This window comes from Microcaecilia unicolor, chromosome 3 (genome assembly GCF_901765095.1).
Source record: "Microcaecilia unicolor chromosome 3, aMicUni1.1, whole genome shotgun sequence".
Classification (NCBI taxonomy): Eukaryota; Metazoa; Chordata; class Amphibia; order Gymnophiona; family Siphonopidae; genus Microcaecilia; species Microcaecilia unicolor.
Window position 1 is genome coordinate 24,171,299 of NC_044033.1, and position 22,138 is coordinate 24,193,436.

Genomic DNA, 22,138 nt, shown 5'->3' on the forward strand with positions numbered 1-22,138 from the left:
GGGGCTATTTGCCCAGCATTCTTAGAGAACAAGGCAAGCCAATAGAAAGAGTTCTATAAGACACTGGGCATGTGCTCTGGAAGAGCCTATTACAGGGAACTACAAGACTACAGGGACTTATAGTACAATTACACAACCCTATTACCTGCCTGCATGTAAATAGGGACAGAACAATCATGTTTTCATGAAGATCATTTTGCTCTGTTAGTCCAGCTGTTGATAGTTTCTCAGCTGGACTGTTGTAGTTTGTTTTACTACTACTACTACTATTAAACATTTCTATAGCGCTACTAGACTTACGCAGCGCTGTACAAATTAACATGAAAAGACAGTCCCTGCTCAATAGAGCTTACAATCTAAATTACTCTGGAATTTTTAGCAAGTTAAAGAAGTTTCAACTCTTATAAAAAAAAGAACTGCCAGGATGATATTTAGTTGTATGAGATATATGATTGTCAGGCTGGACGTGAGCCCTTGAGCCTAGGCCGAGGCCTAATATAGTTTTTAGGCCAAGGCCTAGGATGGACCGAACAGGTACTATACGCCACCCCAGCTACCAAATCCTGCACACAGACGTGACCAACTTGCACTACCAGAAAGGGGAAGATATGGCATTCAGGTGGGCCTCACGGCCTAACGGGAACCCACTTGCTCAGAATACAGTCATACGGGCCTCATGGCCTAACCGGAACCGACTCAAACCCAGGGAAGGGAGAAAGAAAAAATGAGGGGTCCCCACGGGGACTACAGCACCAACACATTAAGTGCTCTCTAAGGAGACAAGGGAAAAATGAACTAAGAGAGGTAACTACAGGAAACACATCAGGCTGTGCCTCACAGCACACAAAGACAATGAGGGACTGAGAAATATGGATACAGAGAGTAGAGACCCCCAACAGACAGGAGAAGGAAAAGCCAGCAAAAAATATAGAGCCAGGCCTGGGACGCACCCCGCTCAGAAAGGGCAGCACACAGTGATAGCGAGGGTAGTGATAGCAAAAAAAAAAAAAAAAAAAAAAAAAGAATTAAAACAGTCACAAGGGAAAGACTGCTCCAAACACTCGGCTGCCAGAGGCAGGCAAAATACTGCAGACAAAGGGTTAACCAAGCTGTGAACACACAGCTGCAAGAGGCAGGAACACTGTGGACAAGGGTAACCTAAACACAGAGAAGAACAAACAAACAATCCCACTGAAAGAAACAAAAGGTCCTGAATCTGCTACAGACAGGACAAAATACAAACACAGCACAAAGGGTAGCTCCAAGGGAAACAAAACAAACAACCTGGAACAGAATGATAAACAAGCTTACCACAAAGCACCAGAGTCAAAGAGGCAGATGCAGCAACCAAACGTAAAAAAATCAAAATCGTTAAAGTCCCTAACGATTTTTAAAAAACGAAGAATGCACCAAAAAAAAAAGTCACACATGCTCAGATCGGTATTCAAACGTACAATGTATCAAAGAATCACAATACACATCGGTAATCGGCCCCTAAATCATGCGCAGAGCAGCCAAGCGTTTTGCTGGCTGCTCTGCGCATGCTGCAAACGTAAAAACAAACAAAAAAAAAAGCCACAACACATACACGTGGCTACCCGGTCAGCAAAATCCAAAAACAAAGGATCAGGAGGGGGCAAGGGCGCTCATCAGGAGCGTCCTGTATGGACGGCCTTGCCCCCCCCGCTGCTCCCCACTTTCCGCCGCTCCCCCCCCCCCCCCGAAAAAGCAAAATGCTAGCTGCCCCGGTCCCCCTCCCTTCCTGTTCTTGTGTTCTGCAGAGCTAACTCCGCCTCCCGTCATTCTTTCGCCCCGTGCCCCGCCCCCGCTGCCCCCCCTGAGGTCGACTACGCCGCTCCCCCCCTCCACCGAGACCCCCCTCCCTATTAACGACCCGAGCAGCGCCTCTCACCTTTTTCTGAAGCGCTGCACGGGCAGGAAGATCTGTTGTGTTGGTTGTAGAGTCTCCATGACGTCTCTTCTTCCCTGGCCCAGGCCCCGCCTCCTTCTGACGTCGTCAACTAGAGCAGGCGTAAGTGCTCACGCCTGTAGGTGTGTGATTGCTGAATTACACTAGTATTATATAAAAGCTTATGCATACAAATATGCTGTTATAGAATATTGGCTTAGCATGCAAATTTCTAGCACCTAATTTCTAGTGTGCTTTGTAGACTTCCCCTTATCTGGAGAATTCTATATATTAAAGCAAGCGTTATGCACTATTTCTGCGTTGATTTTTTTGCACAGAAAAGCATTATAACAGAAGCAAGGTGCCGAAACAGTCCCAAAATGGCAGATCCACATGGAAGTACACTTGTATGCCCTGTTATAGAATATAGCCTATGTGTTTCTGCTTGGATCTGAAAAGGGGCGTAACAATGGGAGGGACATAGATGGGTCAAGGGCATTTCCTTAAAATGTGTCCATTGTAATACAATTCAAGGGATCCGCGCCCAACTTGTGCGCTGGGATTTACACCTGGTTTCAGTTGGTGTAAATGCTCGCATCTAAAGTTGGGCGCAGGTTTCAGCAGTACATGATATTCTATAAAGGGCACCCATCCCAGAGCACCCCTTAATACTTTTCATCGTCAATGTTTGAGTGCCATTTACTGAATCAAGCCCTATATGTCTTGATCTACCCATGTTTCTATTGTATTGTTTTTGGGGGGAAAATGAAGAAACCGGTATAGAGAAGACTTATAGTTGTTAATTTTATAAACTTTTTTTTTTCACACAAAGGGCTTTTATAGAATTACCCTGTGGGTTACATGTGTAAAAGTAAACATGGTAACATACAGCATGTACTTTTATGCGATATACCTGTAGTTGTGTTCTTGGGTGCAGTGTAAGTGGAGTCATAAAGTACCCTCATCTCTGTATATAAAAGGCAACCCCAACGTTCTGAAGCCTCCACGGAAGTTGAGGCGCCCGAGATATCCGGTGTGCCCTAGAGTGTCTGCACCGCCCTCGCGTCAAAACGTCATGACGTCGCGGGCGGAGCTATGACACTCGAAGGCCGAAACGGAAACGCCACAGCGAACAAGGCAAGTAGCTCGGAGGGACGAAGGGAGGGGGCCCCTTGCTAGCGCCCGTTTCATTCCGCTCAGAAACGGGCATTTTTTCCTAGTTATTTATAAAGTACATGCAGCTCCACAGATTGTACTTGTGTACATGTACAACTGTCAAGGTTTATGCCAATTTACCACTGCTATTTACATATCTATTTACATAAGTGTTGCCATACTGGGACAGATCGAAGGTCCATCAAGCCCAGTATCCTGTTTCCAACAGTGGCCAATCCAAGTCAGAAGTACCTGGCATGATCCCAAAACAGTACAATATATTTTATGCTGCTTATTCTAGAAATATAACAAAACAATTGACAGAGTGTATTTAAACGAGTTAACTACATAGAGAAGCTATATAGATTAACTATGTGAGGTAGAGTCTCATATCTCTGACACGGCTGTTCTCATTTCACTCTAAGGTGAATCACTTGCTCGTGTACATTATCTAATCATAGACTTGTCCCCTACCTCCTTATAACCAAATTTAGTTTCCACTGTGAACTATTTTAAATAGTGTGTATATCTTATCCACTTTCGTTATTATTGGTTTATACACACAACACTTATCTTATGCAGGTTGGTGAGCTCTTGTACAACACTTATGCAGGTTGGTGAGCTCTTGTACAAGAGCTCACCAACCTGCGTAAGATAAGTGTTGTGTGTATAAACCAGTAATAACGAAAGTGGCTAAGATATACACACTATTTAAAATAGTTCACAGTGGAAACTAAATTTGGTTATAAGGAGGTGGGGGACGGGTCTATGATTAGATAATGTACACGAGCAAGTGATTAACCTTAGAGTGAAATGAGAACAGCCGTGTCAGAGATATGAGACTCTACCTCACATAGTTAATCTATATAGCTTCTCTATATAGTTAACTCGTTTAAATACACTCTGTCAGTTGTTTTGTTATATCTTTGAAGTGGACTGAGTGAGGCCAAAGATTGTTGGGCAGTATTCTAGAAATAAGCAGTGGATTTTCCCCAAGTCCATTTTAATAATGGCTTATGGACTTCTTTTAGGAAGCTATCAAAACCTTTTTTTAAACCCGCTAACCTAACTGCTTTTACTACATTCTCTGGCAACAAATTCCAGAATTTAATTACATGTTGAGTGAAGAAATATTTTCTCTGCTTGATTTTAAATTTACTACATTGTAGCTTCATTGCGTGTTCCCTAGTCCTAGTATTTTTGAAAAGAGTAAACGCGATTCACGTCTACCTGTTCCACTGCACTCATTTTATATACCTCTGTCATATGTCCCTTCAGCCGTCTTTTCTCCAAGCTGAAAAGCCCAAGCCGTTTCAGCCTTTCTTATAGGGAAGTTATCCCACCCCCTGTATCATTTTCATCACCCTTTTCTAATTCCACTATTATCTTTTTTGAGATGCGGTGATCAGAATTTCACACAGTATTCAAGGTACGGTCGCACCATGGAGCGATACAAAGGCATTATAACATCCTCATTTTTATTTTCTATTCCTTTCCTAATAATATCTAACATTCTATTTGCTTTCTTTGCCGCCGTAGCACACTGAGCAGAGGGTTTCAAAGTATCGTCAATGATGACTCTTAGATTCTTTTCCTGGTCGGTGACTCCTAACGCAGAACCTTGCATCACATAACTATAGTTCGGGTTCCTCTTTGCCACATGCATCACTTTGCACTTGCTCACATTAAATATCATCTGCCATTTAGATGCCCAGTCTCGTAAGGTCGTCTTGCAAGTTTTCTCAATCCTCTTGCGATTTAACAACTTTGAATGACTTTGTGTCATTGGCAAATTTAATTACCTCACTAGTTATTCCCCACAAAAAAGCAGGGGTCCCAACACAGACTCCTGCAGAACCCCATTATCTACCCTTCTCCATTGAGAATACTGACCCTTTAACCCTACTCTCTGTTTTCTATCCTGTAACCAGTTTTTAATCCACAATAGAACACTACTTCCTATCCCATGACTTTTCAATTTCCTCTGGAGTTTTTCATGAGGTACTGTGTCAAATGCCTTTTGAAAGTCCAGATACAGAATATTGACCGGCTTACCTTTATCGACATGTTTGTTCACCCCTTCAAAGAAATGTAGTAGATTGGTGAGGCAAGATTTTTCTTCACTAAATCCATGTTGGCTTTGTTTTATTAATCCATGCTTTTGAATATGCTCTGTAATTTTATTTATTTATTTATTAGGATTTATTTACTGCCTTTTTGAAGGAATTCACCCAAGGCGGTGTACAGTAAGAATAGATCAAACATGAGCAATAGGCAATTACAGCTGTAAAAACATTCAAATAACAATTCAAAGTATGGCATAGTATACTACTTACAATTTCAACACAATACGTAATAGAATATTTTAATTTATAGTGAAGGGTAGAGCAAAGTTTTAACCTTATGCCTGGAACAGACTTCCCGAGCCCATACGCCATGCGCCCTCCCTGCCCATTTTCAAGTCCTTACTCAAAGCCCATCTCTTCTCCCTTGCTTTTGGCGCCTAACCACCTTCCCCATTCATGATACCTACACTGACTACATAGTTTGTTACCTTTAGATTGTAAGCTCTCTTGAGCAGGGACTGTCCTTCCCCATGTTTAAACTTGTACAGCGCTGCGTAACCCTGGTTGCGCTATAGAAATGCTAAGTAGTAGTAGTAAGAGAGTAAGAAGAGTTAGAAAGTAAGATGACTGATTTCAAGAAAGTTGTACATGAGGTCAGAGAGATGGTTAAATATTATCTCAGCTATGGTAGGAGTGGATAAACATGTTCTTTGTAATAGTCTCTACCAATTTTGCCTGGCACCAGCAGTCAGGCTCACAGATCTGTAATTTCCTGGATCCCTGGAAATTCTGGAACCCTTTTTAAAAATTGACATTACATTGACCGCCCTCCAATCTTCTGGTGCCATGCTTGATTTTAAAGATAAATTACATATTACTAACAATAGCTCTGCAAGTTCATTTTTCAATTCTATCAATACTCTGGTATGTATACCATCTGATCCTGGTGATTTTGATATTCTTCAATTTGTCAAATTGCCATGTTACATCTTCCAGGTTTACAGAGATTTGATTCAGTTTCTCTGACTTGTCAGCGTTGAATACCATTTCTGGTACCGGTATCGTTCCCACATCTTCCTCGGTGAAGACCAAACCTAAGAATTCATTTAATCTCTCCACTATGGCCTTGTCTTCCCTGAGTGTCCCTTTTACCCCTCGGTCATCTAGCGGTCCAACCGATTCTTTTGCCGGCTTCTTTTAATATACCTAAAAAACGTTTTTACTATGCGTTTTTGCTTCCAACTCAATCTTCTTTTCAAAGTTTCTCTTTCCCTTTCTTATCAGCGTTTTGCATTTGATTTGCCGTTCTTTATGCAGTTTCCTATTATTTTCAGTCGGATCCTTCTTCCATGTTCTGAAGGATTTTCTTTTAGCTCTAATAGCTTCCTTCACCTTACTTTTTAACCATGCTGGTTGTCATTTGGTCTTCCTTCCTCCTATTTTAATACATGGAATATATTTGTCCTGGGCTTCCAGGATGGTATTTTTGAACATCATCCACGAGTGATGTACATTTTTGACCTTTGCTGCTGCTGCTCCTCTAAGTTTTTATTTTTTCAACATTCTTCTCATTTTATCATAGTCTCCTTTTTGAAAGTTATGTGCCAATGTATTGGATTTCCTGTGTGTACTTACTCCAGAGCTTATATCAAATCTGATCATGTTGTGATCACAATTATTAAGAGGCCCCAGCACCAGATCATTTGCTCCACTAAGGACTAGGTCTAGAATTGTTCCTCCTCTTGTGGTCTTCTGAACCAGCTGCTCCATAAAACAGTCCTTGATTCCATCAAGGAGTTTCACTTCTCTAACATGCACTGATGTTACATTTATCCAGTCAATACTGGGGTAATTGAAATCACCCATTATTATTGTGTTCCCCAGTTGTTAGCCTCCCTAATTTCTGATAACATTTCTACATCTGTCTCTTCATAAAGAGGCCAACAAATAAAAGTACAGAGGATCTTCAGAATTGGGCTGGTGTAGAGTTGTTTCTTTTATTAAGGGGCCCTTAATAAAGACACATCTCTACGCCTACCCAGTTCTGTAGGTCCTCTGTACTTCTTTCATTTGTTTGTTTATTGTGCTCTGCTTCAGAGTCCCTCTCTTCTGATTTCATAAAGAGGGACATTTTCGAACGTATTTCCAAGTCAGAATAGGGATGTCCAATTCAGAAAGTCTCAAACAGATGTTCATTTCACATGGATTTTCTAACAGGATACATACAGCCTGTGAAAAATGCATGAGATGGACATCCATGTGCTGGAAACATGAACATCCATGAACATCCATTTTACAAACTGAAACATCCAAATTTTGAATAGGGGAAAAACAAGCGACATTAATGTATGTATAGCAGAATTCTTAGAACATGGCCACACAGATGTCTATGCAGAGCAGAAGGTCAGCCTAGTGGCTAGTGCAGGAACAGAAAAATACTTACTGTACCTGAATGTACATCACTTAAATACCCTCCAGGTTTACAGATGTCTTATATATTTAGATTCAGTAGGTATTCTGTTTCTGGAGGGCTCACAAAAGGAGTTGAAGTGGGACTTGAACCTGGGTCCCTTTGTTTACAGTCTCCTGCATTAACAATACACTACTCAGACTTGCTTCCTGCTCTGTTCAGAATGCCTATAATACATGAAGCTGTCATGGAGCATGGCATCCCCTTCCAGTTCCTCTTTCAGAGGAGAGGGAGGGGATCAGCACGCACTGGGTTATTAAGGAGGTGTCTTGCATTAATCCCTCCAGTGGACCGTTACTGAGTCAGATCACCTTTCTGTAACTGGACATTCCTGAAACAGGTCTAAATTAGAGAGTTGCACAGGGACAGAAATTCACCTGTCCTTGCCCATCCCCACTGGAATCTTACCCGTTCTCATATGTCCCCACTGGAATCTCCTCCATCCCTGTCCTGTACTAAAATAATCTGACTTATGATAAAATAGCCCAATTTAACAGTAACCCATGTTGGTAACTTTAGCCCATGTTGATAAATTCTCCTCTCAGTGCTTATGGGTATTTTGATGGGTATTTTGATGCTTAGTCATATCCATTAATTTTTTTTAGTGCTATTATAATTGCTAAGCTAGCTTAGAAACACAAGGAAAGGATAGGTAGGCTGGCCCGGCACTACACTTCTGCTTGAACCTCGCAGGACCTGCGTTCATCCCTGCAGGAGTCCCATGGACCTTGAGGGGATCCCTGCAAGAACCGCAGGATTCTCGCTAACCCTGTTCCCGGTCAGCTGTCTAGTCTTAATAAAGGATGTCCTTCTTTTAGACATTGACGTTTCTTCCCCTTCAATATCTGTTGTACATCCAGATTTCAGGCCCTCCCCAGTCCTGCTTGCAAAATCGGGATTTGGACATTTTAAGCATGTGCACAAGCTGACTCTGTCCCATTAAACCATGTTTGTCTTATGTGTTTAGTAATTTTATTTTTTATAATAGTTTCCACTATTTTGCCCGGCACTGAAGACAGGCACTGAAGACAGGCTTATCGGTCTGTATTTTTCTGGATTGCTCCCTGGAATCCTTTTAAAAAATCGGCATTACATTGTCCACCTTCCAATTTTCAGGTACTATGGACGATTTTAATGACAGATCATTAAAAGCAGATCAGCAATTTCTTGTTTGACTTCTTTCAGTACCCTTGGGGGTACATATCATTTGGTCTAGGTTATTGAGTGTTTAATTTGTCGATTTGGCTTGATAGGTGTTCCAGGTTCACTGAGATCTCTTTCAGTTCCTCCGCATTGTTATTTATTATTTATTTTTATTTATTGCATTTGTATCCCACATTTTCCCACCTATTTGCGGGTTCAGTGTGGCTTACAATACATTGTGAATGGTGGAAATACAGTTTGTTACAACTCGGTTATGGATTACATTGTGAGGGGTTATGCGAAAACAAAGTTAAAGTGTCGTTAAGGGAATAGAACAATGGAGAAGAACAATGGAAAGAAACAATGGGAACTAATAGGGCAACTAAACAGTAGTAGGAGAACAATTCGGTATAACATTTTTCTATGAGTAGAGGTATAAATGTGGTAAAAATTACGGGGGATGGGAATTCAGAAGAGAATGTATTGTTGCATTACTAACAGTGTGTGCGGACTTAATGTGTTTTGATTCTTTCAGTAAATTTTATCAAAGAGATGGGTTTTCAGTGATTTGCGGAAGTTGGTTAGATCGTAGATCGTTTTCAGGTTGCGTGGTAGTGTATTCCAGAATTGCGTGCTCATGTAAGAAAAGGTTGATGAGTGTAGCGTTTTGTATTTTATGCCTTTGCAATTGGGGAAGTGAAGGTTGAGGAAAGTTCGGGATGATCTTTTAGCGTTTCTAGGTGGTAAGTCTATTAAGTCAGACATGTAAGCTGGGGCTTCACCGTGAATGATTTTGTGGACTAATGTGCATACTTTAAAAGTAATGCGTTCCTTGAGCGGGAGCCAGTGTAGCTTCTCTCTTAAGGGTTTGGCACTTTCGTATTTTGGTTTTCCGAAGATGAGTCTGGCTGCTGTGTTCTGGGCTGTTTGAAGTTTCCTCAGTATTTGCTCTTTACAACCTGCGTATAGTGAGTTGCAGTAATCCAGATGGCTGAGTACGAGGGATTGCACTAGGCTGCGAAAGACGGATCTTGGGAAGAATGGTCTTATTCTTTTCAGTTTCCACAGGCAGTAGAACATTTTCTTGGTTGTGTTGTTTGCATGAGTTTCAAGTGTTAAGTGGCGGTCAATAGTAAGTCCAAGGATTTTTAGAGTTTCTGAGATTGGAAGGTTTAGTTTAGGTGTGTTTATAGCAGTGAATTCATTCGTGATGTACTGGGAGGTGAGTATCAGGCATTGAGTTTTTTCTGCGTTTAGTTTCAATCAAAATGCATCTGCCCAGGAGTTCATGATGTGTAGACTTTGGTTGATTTCATTGAGGATTTCTTTAATGTCTTGTTTGAAAGGGATGTATATTGTTACATCATTGGCGTATATATATGGGTTAAGGTTATGGTTTGATAGAAGTTTTGCCAAGGGGATCATCAATAGGTTGAAAATACTTGGTGAGAGGGGTGATCCTTGTGGTACTCCACATTCAGGTGTCCATGTAGCAGACGTAGTTGAGTTTGATGTGACTTGGTATGAGCACAGGGTTAGGAACCCCTTGAACCAGTTTAGGACATTTCCTCAGATGCCAAAATATTCAAGTATGTGTAGTAGGATTCCGTGGTCAACCATATCAAAGGCACTTGACATGTCAAATTGTAGGAGGAGTATGTTGTTGCCGGTTGCAATCATTTGTTTAAATTTTGTCATTAGGGTAATTAATACTGTTTCTGTGCTGTGATTCGACCGGAATCCTGATTGGGCATCATGCAGTATTGAGAACTTGTTTAGATAGTTTGTGAGTTGTTTTGTTACTATCCCTTCAGTTATTTTGGTTATTAGTGGTATAGATGCTACTGGTCTGTAATTGGTTATTTCACTTGCGCTTTTCTTTGTATCTTTAGGTATTGGGGTGAGTAGAATTTTTCCTTTTTCCTTTGGGAAAAGTCCGTTTTGTAACATGAAGTTTATGTAGTTCGTTAGGTCTATTGTGAATTGTTGAGGAGCTGATCTCATGAGGTTGTTTGGGCATATATCTGGTTTGCAGTGGGATTTGGCAAATCTTTTGAGTGTTTCAGAGATGAGGTCTTCTGATAGTAGTTCGAAGTCGGTCCAGGTTCTGTCTGCTGGGTATATTCCGTCTTCTGGGTCTAGACAGTCTAGAAGTGTGGCGTTTTCAATAGGGCTGGCGGGTATTTTAAGTCGTAGTTGTATAATTTTCTCCTTGAAGTAATTCACAAGGTCGTCGACACCTGGTATGTCTTTGCTGTTGGTTGTAACTGGTGTGGTGTCTAACAATTTATTCACGAGGTAGAAGAGTTTGTGTGTGTCTTTGTAGTTTGGTCCTATCATTGTTTTGTAATGTATTCTTTTACTCTGTTTTATGGTATATTAGTATTTCCGCCGAAGTAGTTTCCAGGCGTTTAGTGTTGGTTCATCTTTCTTTTTGTTCCATGCGCGTTCTAGTTTCTTGACTTGTGTTTTAAGTTTTTTCAGCTCTTCGGTGAACCATGGAATTGATTTCTTCCTGTGTGATGTTCTGGTTTGGATTGGGGTGATTTTATCTAATGTTGTTGTGCATATATCGTCCCATTCTTTGAGGAATTGGATGGTGTCAGCATTTGGTGACCATTCGTTCTGGTAGATCTGTTGCCAGAATATTGTGGGGTCTATTTTTCCTCTCGTGGTGTATGTTGTTCGCTCAAGGTTGTTGAATGCGTTTGTGTGTTTTTCGCCAGTAAAGGGAGACGTATGCTTTATGGTGGTCTGACCATAGTGTAGGTGTCCATCTTGTGTCAGTAAGTAGGATAGTTGAGTCTGGGTCGAATTTGTGTGTAATGATGTCAAGTGTGTGTCCTTTTGTGTGTGTTGGTTGAGTGTTAGGTGCGTGTAGATCCCAGAGTTTTAAGAATTCTTTGCATTCTTGTGTGCCTGTTGAGGTGTCGTCTTCAAGGTGTAGGTTGATGTCTCCTATTATAAGGATGTTTAAGGCAGAGACACATGTGTTCGAGATGAAGTCCATGAGTTGCGTTTGGGAGTCTTGCCATTTTCCTGGTGGTCTGTAGAATAGGATTGCGTTGAGGTGTCCTAGTAGGTTTGGATGATTGATTCTTGTCGAGGCAATTTCAAGTTGTGGTGAGGTACCCTTCAAAACCATTTCTAGTACGGTTAGATCTCATATCTTCTTCACTAAAGACCAAAGCAAAGAATTTTCAGTCTTTCCGCTATGGCTTTTTCCTCCCTGAGTGTCCCTTTTGCTCCTTGATGATCTAACGGTCCTATGGATTTCCTCATAGGCTTTCTGCTTCTGATGTTCTATGGGTTTTTGCTTCTGTGACACGTTTCTCTTCATATTCTCTTTTAACCTTCTTTATCAATGTTTTGCTTCTTATTTTCTTCATTTGTCTTTTTGATGGTCTTACAGGATAACTGTCTTGTATTCCCTTCCCTTGATCTATGTAGGTGGGAGTGGTTTAGAAAGAGAGCCTTTTGTTGGTTAGCTCCAAGTTTGTGGAATGACTTGCCAAGAATTTTCCAGGGAAGGGGAGGTAGATTTTAAAATGTTAAAGTTGCTGTATACACTTATTTCAGTTTAAAACTGTGGGGAAAGTGTTCTATACTATGGAGACTAGTTAATAATGCTTGCTTCTCTCTCTTTTATATTTTCCTCTAGACTGAACTAGTCCTTGCTGTGTCTGCTAGAGGCTATCTGTTAATTCTGTGGTACAAAGTTCAAGTTTTAAAACTAGGGGGGAAGGGTACGAAGACTAGTTGATAAAGTTTGTTTTTATTTACTTATTTATTTTGCCTGTCAATAACCTACAATTCCTGCTTTAAACGTCAGTCTTTAAGTTCCCAAAGCACAGATCAAAATAATGTTCACTTACCAGAGAAATGTCCTCTTCTCTCAGAACTTCTCAGAAATCATATGGCCAAAAAGCTGGATGGAGGCTGTAAAATATTTTCTTGATTTCACTTTGCTGGGTTTTTTTTTTGTGTGTGTATATATGTATATTTATATATAGGTGTGTGATGTCGATGTGTAAAAACACTTCTGCAGTGGTGTCCACTGCTTAAATTTTTTTTTTTTTTTAGTTGTGGGGGCTGACTGGACAATTTTGGGCTTATAGATTGTTAAATTTCCCACATTATAAATCTGAAAAGGGGACGAGATTTGGGACATTGTGGGGGTAGCACCATATATACATATAACTTATACGTCTCAATGGCAATATTCATTTGCTACATGTATATGTTGCATTTTTAGGTGAGCTGCACACAGCAGGTATAATTTGAAATGCCTGACTTAGACTTTCAAAGTTATACATAGAAATTCAGTGGTCTACCTAAAAGGATAGGGGGCAGTTCTATAATTTGGTGTCAAGAAGTAGGCGACACAATGGGGCGTGCTTAGTAGCAATTCTGTAACGGCGCTTGGGCGTGCCTAAGTTGTTTAGAGTTCTAATGCAAACCCGCTTAGGTACGCTAAAAGTTAGATGCGCTCACACCAGGTCAGTAGCTGGTGTAAGTGGGCCCTCCTAGGTGTGACAATCAGTGAATGCAATTAAGTGGAGGAGTGGCCTAGTGGTTAGGGTGGTGGACTTTGGTCCTGGGGAACTGAGGAACTGAGTTCGATTCCTGGCACAGGCAGCTCCTTGTGACTCTGGGCAAGTCACTTAACCCTCCATTGCCTGCCGCATTGAGCCTGCCATGAGTGGGAAAGCGCGGGGTACAAAATGTAACAAAATAATAGTATTCTGTAAGTTGTGTGCATTGTTTGGTGACACGCCCATGGCCCGCTCTACAGAACTTAGGCACAATAGCACTTAAGCATTACCTTACAGAATAATGCCTAGTGCATATATGCGTATCGTTGTCAATTAGTAGTGCCAGTGACACGCGCAAGTGATGCATAATTCTAGGTGCCTGTTATAGAATTGCCCGATAGTGTCGATGAGCATGTGTGTGATTAGAAATGTCTACTTTAGACTTTTCTATTTATATATTGACAACACAGCTGAATATTGATCTCATGTGTACATGTTCACACAAACACAAACACACTCACACAAATATATATATTCTTATGCTTTCTTTTGCACAACCATTTCCTGTTTGTTGTTTTTTGGTTCTGTTTTCAAGGATTCCTTTTTCTATTCACTGGTATATGATCCCTCGTTGAAAACACTTTTGGCGGATAAAGGCGAAATCAGAGTGGGACCAAGATATCAAGCAGATGTACCAGATAAGCTACTAGAAGGTAAAAAAGAAGGCTGTCAGAACATATATAATTAATTTGTCCAAAATTATTAAGGTCACATGAGCACATTCACTCTACGTTCTCTAGATTTTTTCTTGTATTCTGTAAGGAGATTTTTCAGTGGTGTCGGTCACCATTTTATTTTAAACAGCACTGGCTAGATGAACCATTGGTCTGACCCAGTATGACTACTCTTATGTTCTTAGAGCGGATGGACAAGCTATGGGGAGGGGTTAACTTTTGCCTCTGCTGGGGGCAGGTGTACAATGGAGAGAGGCTAAGGCTGCAGTCTCTGGGGGTTAGTTAGGTGGGTTCACTGCCCACACTTCAGCAGCTGCTATTTTAGCCTATCTCCCATTGCCTCAGCAACCGCAACCTAAAACCTCTCTCCTTTGCCAGATACGCTACAGGTAGAGAAAACTAGTAGCCTCTTACCCACTCCTTCCCTGCTACTGAAATAAATAGCATGATGTACATCACATTGAGTATTACTACTACTACATTATGAATGTATGTTTTTTTTTTTTTTAATAAATGTGCATAAATAATTCCAGTTGTTCCAAGTCTGGCTCCTAGATTTTTGGGCTTGCTCCTGGATCCTAAGAAAGTTTGTCAAAGTGATTTAAATTATCATGCATATTCAGTGCAGCTATATGTATAGTCAGTAGTTCCAAATATGTGTGTACACATGTTATTTGACAGGCCTAAACTAAACATATAAATTGTCTTTATAGTGGCTGAATATCACCACTATATGGATAATGTTTGGATGTCTCCTTTCTTCCTCTTCTCCACTATGCTGTAGCATCAAGGTGGCTAGATGTATTTTTAGCCTGATTCTATTTATATATTGGCTGAAAATACACAGATAGGGACGTTGATACTATAGTATAGTGGAGTGACAAAAGTGGTCAAGGGCCAGGTACATTACATGCCATATGTTTGTTTATTAGAACTTGATATACCGCCTAATACCATTAGGTATACTAAGCGGTTTACAATAAAATAAAATGAAAATTAACGAACTCCATTTTTGACAGGACAGAGAACAACCAATCAAACAAGACTGTTCCTAAAAACATTACACACTTCAAACCTAAAAAACTGCGTTCCAAGGATCATATTGTTGACTGAAAATTGAAAAGAAATTAATCAAAGGCTTATTGAAAATAATGAGCTTTTAAAAAGACTTTAAACCTTTGAAATGACATTTCAGATCGTAAAGTACCTGGTAAATAGTTTCGTAAAGAAGGAGCCAAACAGGAAAAACCAGAGTGTCTAGTAGCCTCATAATTAATAAGCCATGGATTAGGTGTGACCAATCTCTGCACATCAAGAGATCTAAGTTGACGAGCAGCAGTATAAGGGATGACCAAATTAGATAAGTACAAAGGAACACCAGAATAATACACCTTATGGACTAAGGTGAGAATTTTAAAGAAAAAACAAAATTTGATAGGAAGCCAATGTAACTGATATAGTAAAGGAGATGTGTGTTCCCACATATTAGTCTTACAAAGAAAGTGCATTTCTCAAGTGTTTGAAGTCTTTTTAATTGAAACTGTAGTAAGCCTGCGTAAATCACGTTACAGTAATCTAAAAGAGACACCAACAGTTCATGCAGTGCTGTATATAGTGATTGAAAATCCAGAGAAGTATGAGTAGTATGTAGAGAACGTAATGTAGCAAAACCTAATCTGATTACTTCTGAAATATGTTTTACAAAAGAAAGCTGAGAATCAAACCAAACGCCAAGATAGCGAAAATAAAGAACAGGTTTAAGTAGTAAGCCAAAAAGAACTGGAACAGTATCAGGGATAGGTAGCAAACCAGTTATCCAACATATTGTCTTTTTAGGATTTAACTTCAGATATGCTTCTGAGGAAAGATCGTACTCTTAACAGTGTTTAATATATTACAGTGAATGATCTTAACCTAGTATGGCATGACCTATATTATAGACATTAAACACAGTTCTGCTGGCAAATTATCAAGTCGGGAGATCAATGGACATATATCACTGATACATCAGCTAAAAGCAGCCTCTGTGCTTAGCAGCATTTAGCAAAGTGGCCTAGTGGTTAGGGTGGTGGACTTTGGTCCTGAGGAACTGAGTTCGATTCCCACTTCAGGCACAGGCAGCTCCTTGTGACTCTGGGCAAATCACTTAACCCTCCATTGCCCCATGTAAGCCGCATTGAGCCTGCCATGAGTGGGAAAGCGCGGGGTACAAATGTAACAACAACAAAAAAAAAAAAACAAGGAGCACTTGTTGGGTCTGTCTGGATGGCTTCAGCAACTCTGTTTTCAATTCTCCCTTTATAAGAGGGAACTGAGATAAGTACTGCCTCTGGAATTGTTTGAGAAGTCTGTGGTACTGCTGTAGTCATGATTATATTGCTATTGTGGGAATAACAAAAAAAAACACATTAATTTTGTATCAGTTGGGTGCTCTTGAATTTATGGACTTTTAGTTAAGATTGTTTCAACCAGTAGCATTTTTCTCCTCCTTTATTATAAAGATATATCAGCTAGTTTGAAACTTGGAAGTGTTCAAATAATGATTGGCACTGCTGTAGCCCCCATACGTTTTTGTGTTTTTAGGCCTTTTTAAGTTTTCTTTGATTTTTCACAGCTCTACAACCAGCTTAGGCCTGAGCTTCCTGACCAGGACTTTCCTTATTTTTATTTATTTATTTATTTATTTATTTTTTTGAAAAGTTGAACCATTTGATTTCACTTCCACTATATTTCTCTGATGTCCCTGAAAACTCTTAGTGGTTTGAAGACGTGTTTTCGGTGCATGCTGTACCTTGGACCTGATCATAAGGCCTCTAATTGTAAACTCTGTTCTACAATGCAGAAAAGAACCCAAAAGAGTTATGAGGCCCCGTGTAAGAGACATTTTGGATTATCTAAATCTGGTCCATTGGCATCAAACTCGGTGACTCCCAGATCTGCATTGGATATTGGGGACATATTGGCACTGAGGAGATCTCAGCTTGCCTTGATATTGGGCGTCGATTGTGCCTGACTGGGCCAAGCAGCCTCAGACCTAAGACCGAGAACATTCAAGGATTCCATGCTGTCTTCGTTAGCACTGAGGAATCCCAGTGTCAGGCATTGAGTGGAGGTGAAGTAGCATTGACAGACCTTTTTGAAGCATGGTGCCTGGAGCTTCAGAACACCAGCGGCACCTTTACCCAAGAAGAGTCAACACTGAGAAGGCTGCTCCCCCTCCGTGGAATTAATGTTGCTGTAATAACATAAGAATAACCATACTGGATCAGACCAGTGGTCTATCTAGCCTAGTATCCTGCTTCGAACAGTAATCCAGGACACAAGTAACTTCCAACAGTGGCCAATCCAGGTCACAAGGACCTGGCAGAAACCCAATTAGTAGCAACATTCCATGATATCAATCATGGAGCAAGCAGTGGCTTCCCCATTTATTTTATTTTTATTTATTTCACAGGCTTGATATATTGCATGGGGCCTTGCCAAGGCTTCAATGAGGTTTACAAAAACAAATTAAAAACTAGGGCATAGAAGAAAAAAAGAAATGGAAAAGAAAAAAGAAGAAAAAGGGAGAAGGAATGGGGGTAGGGGGGGACACCGTGGAATGAGAAGGGGGAGAGGAGGAGACAAAAGAGAGGGAGGAAATCAGAAAAAATTTGCAAAAGGAAAGGGTTATGAAGGAGGGTCAAATGTAGTTCTGAAAAGGGGAGTTTTTAGTGCCAGTTTGAAAGATGCAGTAGTGGGTTGATCCTGAATCTGATGTGGAAGCTCATTCCAAAGTTTAAGACCTAAGTAGCTAAAAGCAGAATCTCGAGTACTGGTGAGACAGATAGAAGTGGTAAGGAAAGAAGATTATTATCAGCCTATCGAAGACAATGTTAAGGAGAGTAGGGAATAAGATACCTGTTCAGATAGAGAGGGGCAGAAGGGGACCTAGATTTATATACCAACAGTAGAATCTTGAATTTTATTCGGGTGAAAATAGGAAGCCAGTGTTCAGAAATCAGAAGAGGAGTGACATAATCAAAACCTTGTGCATTGTGAAGTAATTTGACTGCTGTTGATTGGATGAGTTGTAAGCTTGTTATACTCTGTAAAGGTAGGCTTTCAAGAAGGGCGTTAAAATAGTTCAAATGAGAAATAACCAGTACATGGATATAAGTGGATATAAAAATGTGGCAGGAAGGATAGATTGGACAGACTGAAGACGATGAAGAGCAAAAAAGGAAGCACGAAGAATGGAATCCACATGAGGTTTGAAGGATAGAGCTGAGTCGAATATGACACCAGAATCTTGACTCAGTCCTTGAAAGCAAAGTTAGTGCAGGAGAGATAAGAATCGATTCACACTTATCAGCGTTAAGAAGCAAAAGATTATATTTAAGCTATGAGGAGACCTTGGAGAGACAGTTATTGAGACTGGACATGTGTCTGAGCCCTAAAGAAGATTTGAATGTCATCTGCATAACAAAATGGAGTGCAGGAACAATCCTGGATAGTAGCGGAGGGGCTAGAAAAATATTAAAGAGAGCTGGTGACAGTATAGAGACTTGGGGAACTCCAGAAATAAGAGGAAAGGCTATCTGTGGTTTTGCTACCAATCCTGGGGCAAGCAGTGGCTTTCCCCATGTCCATCTCAATAACAGACTATGGACTTTTCCTTCAGGGACATGTCCAAACCTTTGTTAAACCCAGATACGCTAACCGCTGTTACCACATTCTCCGGCAGTGAGTTCCAGAGATTAACTATTCTTTGAGAGAAAAATATTTCCTCCTATTTGTTTTAAAAGTATTTCCATGTAATTTCATTGAGTGTCCCCTGGTCTTTTTACTTTTTGAAAGAGTGAAAAATTTATTCACTTCTACCCATTCTGTGCCACTCAGGATTATATAGATCTCAATTATAACCCCCCCTCAGCTGTCTCTTTTCCATGTTGAAGAGCCTTAACCTCGTTAGCCTTTCCTTAGATTGAAGGAGTTCCCTCCCCTTTATCATTTTGGTTTCTCTTCTTTGAATCTTTTCTAATTCTGCTGTGTCTTTTTTGAGATACGGTGACCAGAACGGAATGCAGTGCTCAAGGTGAGATCGCACCATGAAGCGATACAGAGACATTATAATATTTTAGGTCTTATCTTTCATCTCGTTGCTAACAATTCCAAGCATCTCATTTGCTTTTATGGCCACTGCCGCACACTGGTCAGAAGATTTCAGCGTTTTGTCTACAATGACATCTAGATCTTTTTCTTGAGTGCTGGTGGGACCCTAGCATTAGGTAACTATGATTCGGATTATTCTTCCCAATGTCGTCACATCCACATTAAATTTCATCTGCCATTTGGATGGTTTCCTAAGGTCTTCCTGTGATTTTTTTTTGATAACTCGGAATAGTTTTGTTTCATTTGCAGATTTAATTCCTCATTCATCATTCCGTTTTCAGATCATTTACAAATATGTTAAATAGCACCGGTCCCGGTACAGATCCCTGTGGCACTCCACTATTTTCCCTCCATTGAGAAAAATGGCCATTTAAACCTACCCTCTGTTTTCTGTCCAATAACCAATTTCTAATCCACAGAAGGACATTGCCTCCTATCCCATGACTTTTTAATTTTCTCAGGAACCAGAGTCAGAACCAGACCTTCGATTCGGCCTCTTCATCTTATCATGCTGTCACTGCATCAGCACTTGCCCAGTCTTTATTGATGTCTGCCTCTGAAGAGCAGCTCCGGGCCATGCTTATGGAGGAGCAGAAACGTATCTTGGCTCAACGGGGTGCTATGTCATCAAGGGTGTCTTTGGCATCCGTGGTGCTGCTCCAGCTGATCCCGGAGTCCCATGCCCTGCCTGCTGGCCATTCGTTGATGCCACATCAGGCATTGGAGTTGGCACCGGCCAAGCCAGAGCTCTTTTCTAGCTCATTGTGAGAGGATGCCCCACCCTAGAATCCAGGAGAGGCACAGTCCTTTGGCACTCTCGCCCAGATTCTGGCCGTGTCTAGTGGTTCAGGGGCCAATGCAGACTCAACCTTCTCATGAAGAGTACGTTGCTGAGTCTGATACAGACTGCTGTTGGGCATATGATGTAGAGCCAGAGGATCTCTAAGAGAAGAGGGCCCCTTGGTTTACCTTCAGACACCTCCCCACCACAGGAAAAAAGAAAGCCTCTCCCAGAAAAGAGAGGGAGATGGTTGAGTCCTTCCCCTTAAAGTTGGAGGTCGAGGATGAACTCAAGGCTGAGATATTAGATGGCCTTGACTATGCCTCCCTTCCCAAAGAGGTGTGACAGTGCCCATGTGCAGCATCCTTAGGGCAGTACAGATGAAGAACTGGGAGATTCCTCTCTCTGTGCAGTCTGTTCCTAAGAAGTTGGATTCTATGGACAGAGTCTAGAAAACTCCTGGATTTGAGAAGCAGAAGCTTCGTCACCATTCTATAGTTGTCGAAGATGTTCCAGGACCTACACCTTGGTGCCCCTGGGGAAGGATGCTCGAATGGTGGAGTCTTTTAGGAGGACAGTTTTTCAGAGCTCTGTGCTTATTTCCTTCATACAGTCCTACCAGCTGTATATGAGCTTCTATTTGAAGAATTTGGTGTAGTGGTGGAATTTGTAGATACTCTGCCTGCAGAACAGGCCACAGAAATCCACCAGCTAGTAGCCAAGCAAAATGAATGTTGAAACCACTTAGCACAGGCAACCTATGATGCTTTCGATGTGGCGTCCAGAGTCTCTGTCTTAGGTATTAGCATGAGCAGAATCGCCTGGCTGCGTATTTTGGAACTAGAAACAACGGCTAAAGGGAAACACATGGATCTCCGATGATGAGGTGATAATTTTTTTGGAACAAAAATACATACTGATATCATCAAGTCCCTGTCTCGACTCACTCCTTCTGTGGCCACCACTTCTTGGAGGTTTTCAGACGATGGTCAGAGAAGGACCTACTACTTTCAAAGGCGTAGGTTCACTCTCTCCATCCACCTCACCCAAACAGTCCCAGGGTTCATATTACTTCCTCTGGGAGCAGTGAATCCAGAAGCCTGAGTCAGCTCCCCAGTCAAAGCAGGGGGCGAGCTTTTGACTGGCTCCAAGAAAGCATAGCTTCCTTAAAAGTGACCATCCTGGGTGACCTCCCAGTTTGGGGAAGGCTGAATCTTTCCCAAGCAAGGTATACTGTTGTAACCTCAGACTGGAGGGGGGGGGGGGGGTGTTACATCCTACATTGGTGAGAACTCCCTTCAAATTATCCACCGATGGCATCGAGATTCAGCTTTCAACACCAGGATGTTCTCACAGAAGAACTCTTTCCCCCTTCTACAGGCCCATGTGGTCAAACCCGTACCACCAAGGCAAGAAAGGAAGGGATTCTATTCCAAATACTTCTTTTTGCCCCCTCCCCCCCCCCAAAAAAAATGGGGGGGGGGTGTCTAATCCTAGACCCAAGGGCATTAAATAAATATTTTGTAAAAAAAAAAAAAAGGTTCAGGATGGCTTCCCTGTGCACCCTGCTACCCGTGATACAGGCAAATGATTGGCTGTGCTCTCTGAACTTAAAGGATGCTTACACCCATATACAGATATGCCTCTATCACAGGCAGTATCTCAAATTTTGTTTAGGGAAATACTACTACTGCTACCACATTCTGCCTTTTGGCCTCGCATCCGTTCCCATAGTCTTCACAAAATGTTTTGTAGTAGTCACAGATCACTATGTAGGCTGGGGAGTACTTGTGTTTCCCTATCTATATATGATTGGCTGGTCAAGAGCACATTGCAGGAGGGTGCTTCAAGAATCAATACGTAGAACTGTTTGGGTGTTGAAGTTATTAGGGTTTCTGGTCTACCCATTATCCCATCTACTGCCTTGTTCAGCTGTTGGAGGTCATTGAAGCCCTGATAGTCATGGTCCAGACCGCACCCTTCCTTCCAGTTCTTCAGTTCGATGCCCTGATCACTATCGTTCACCAGGTTCAGCACAGCCAGCAGGTCTCAGCTTGGCAGATGTTAAGGTTGCTAAGCCACTTGGCCTCTACTGTGGTTGTCACGCCTATAGCACGTCTCCATCTGAGGCAGGCTCAGTGGAACCTAGCTTCCCAGTTGTCTCAGGCCTTGAGGAACCCAGAATGTCATC

At 41.4% G+C, this 22,138-nt stretch overlaps 1 protein-coding gene across 1 annotated transcript in view; it reads left to right on the plus strand.

Annotated features, from left to right (window-relative positions):
* Nucleotides 1-22,138, plus strand: part of MTA3 (metastasis associated 1 family member 3) — a 429,588-nt gene that overhangs the window by 112,215 nt on the left and 295,235 nt on the right. Inside the window, 1 exon segment of the mRNA XM_030195789.1 lies at nucleotides 13,874-13,991. Coding sequence (XP_030051649.1) covers nucleotides 13,874-13,991 — 118 coding nt within the window.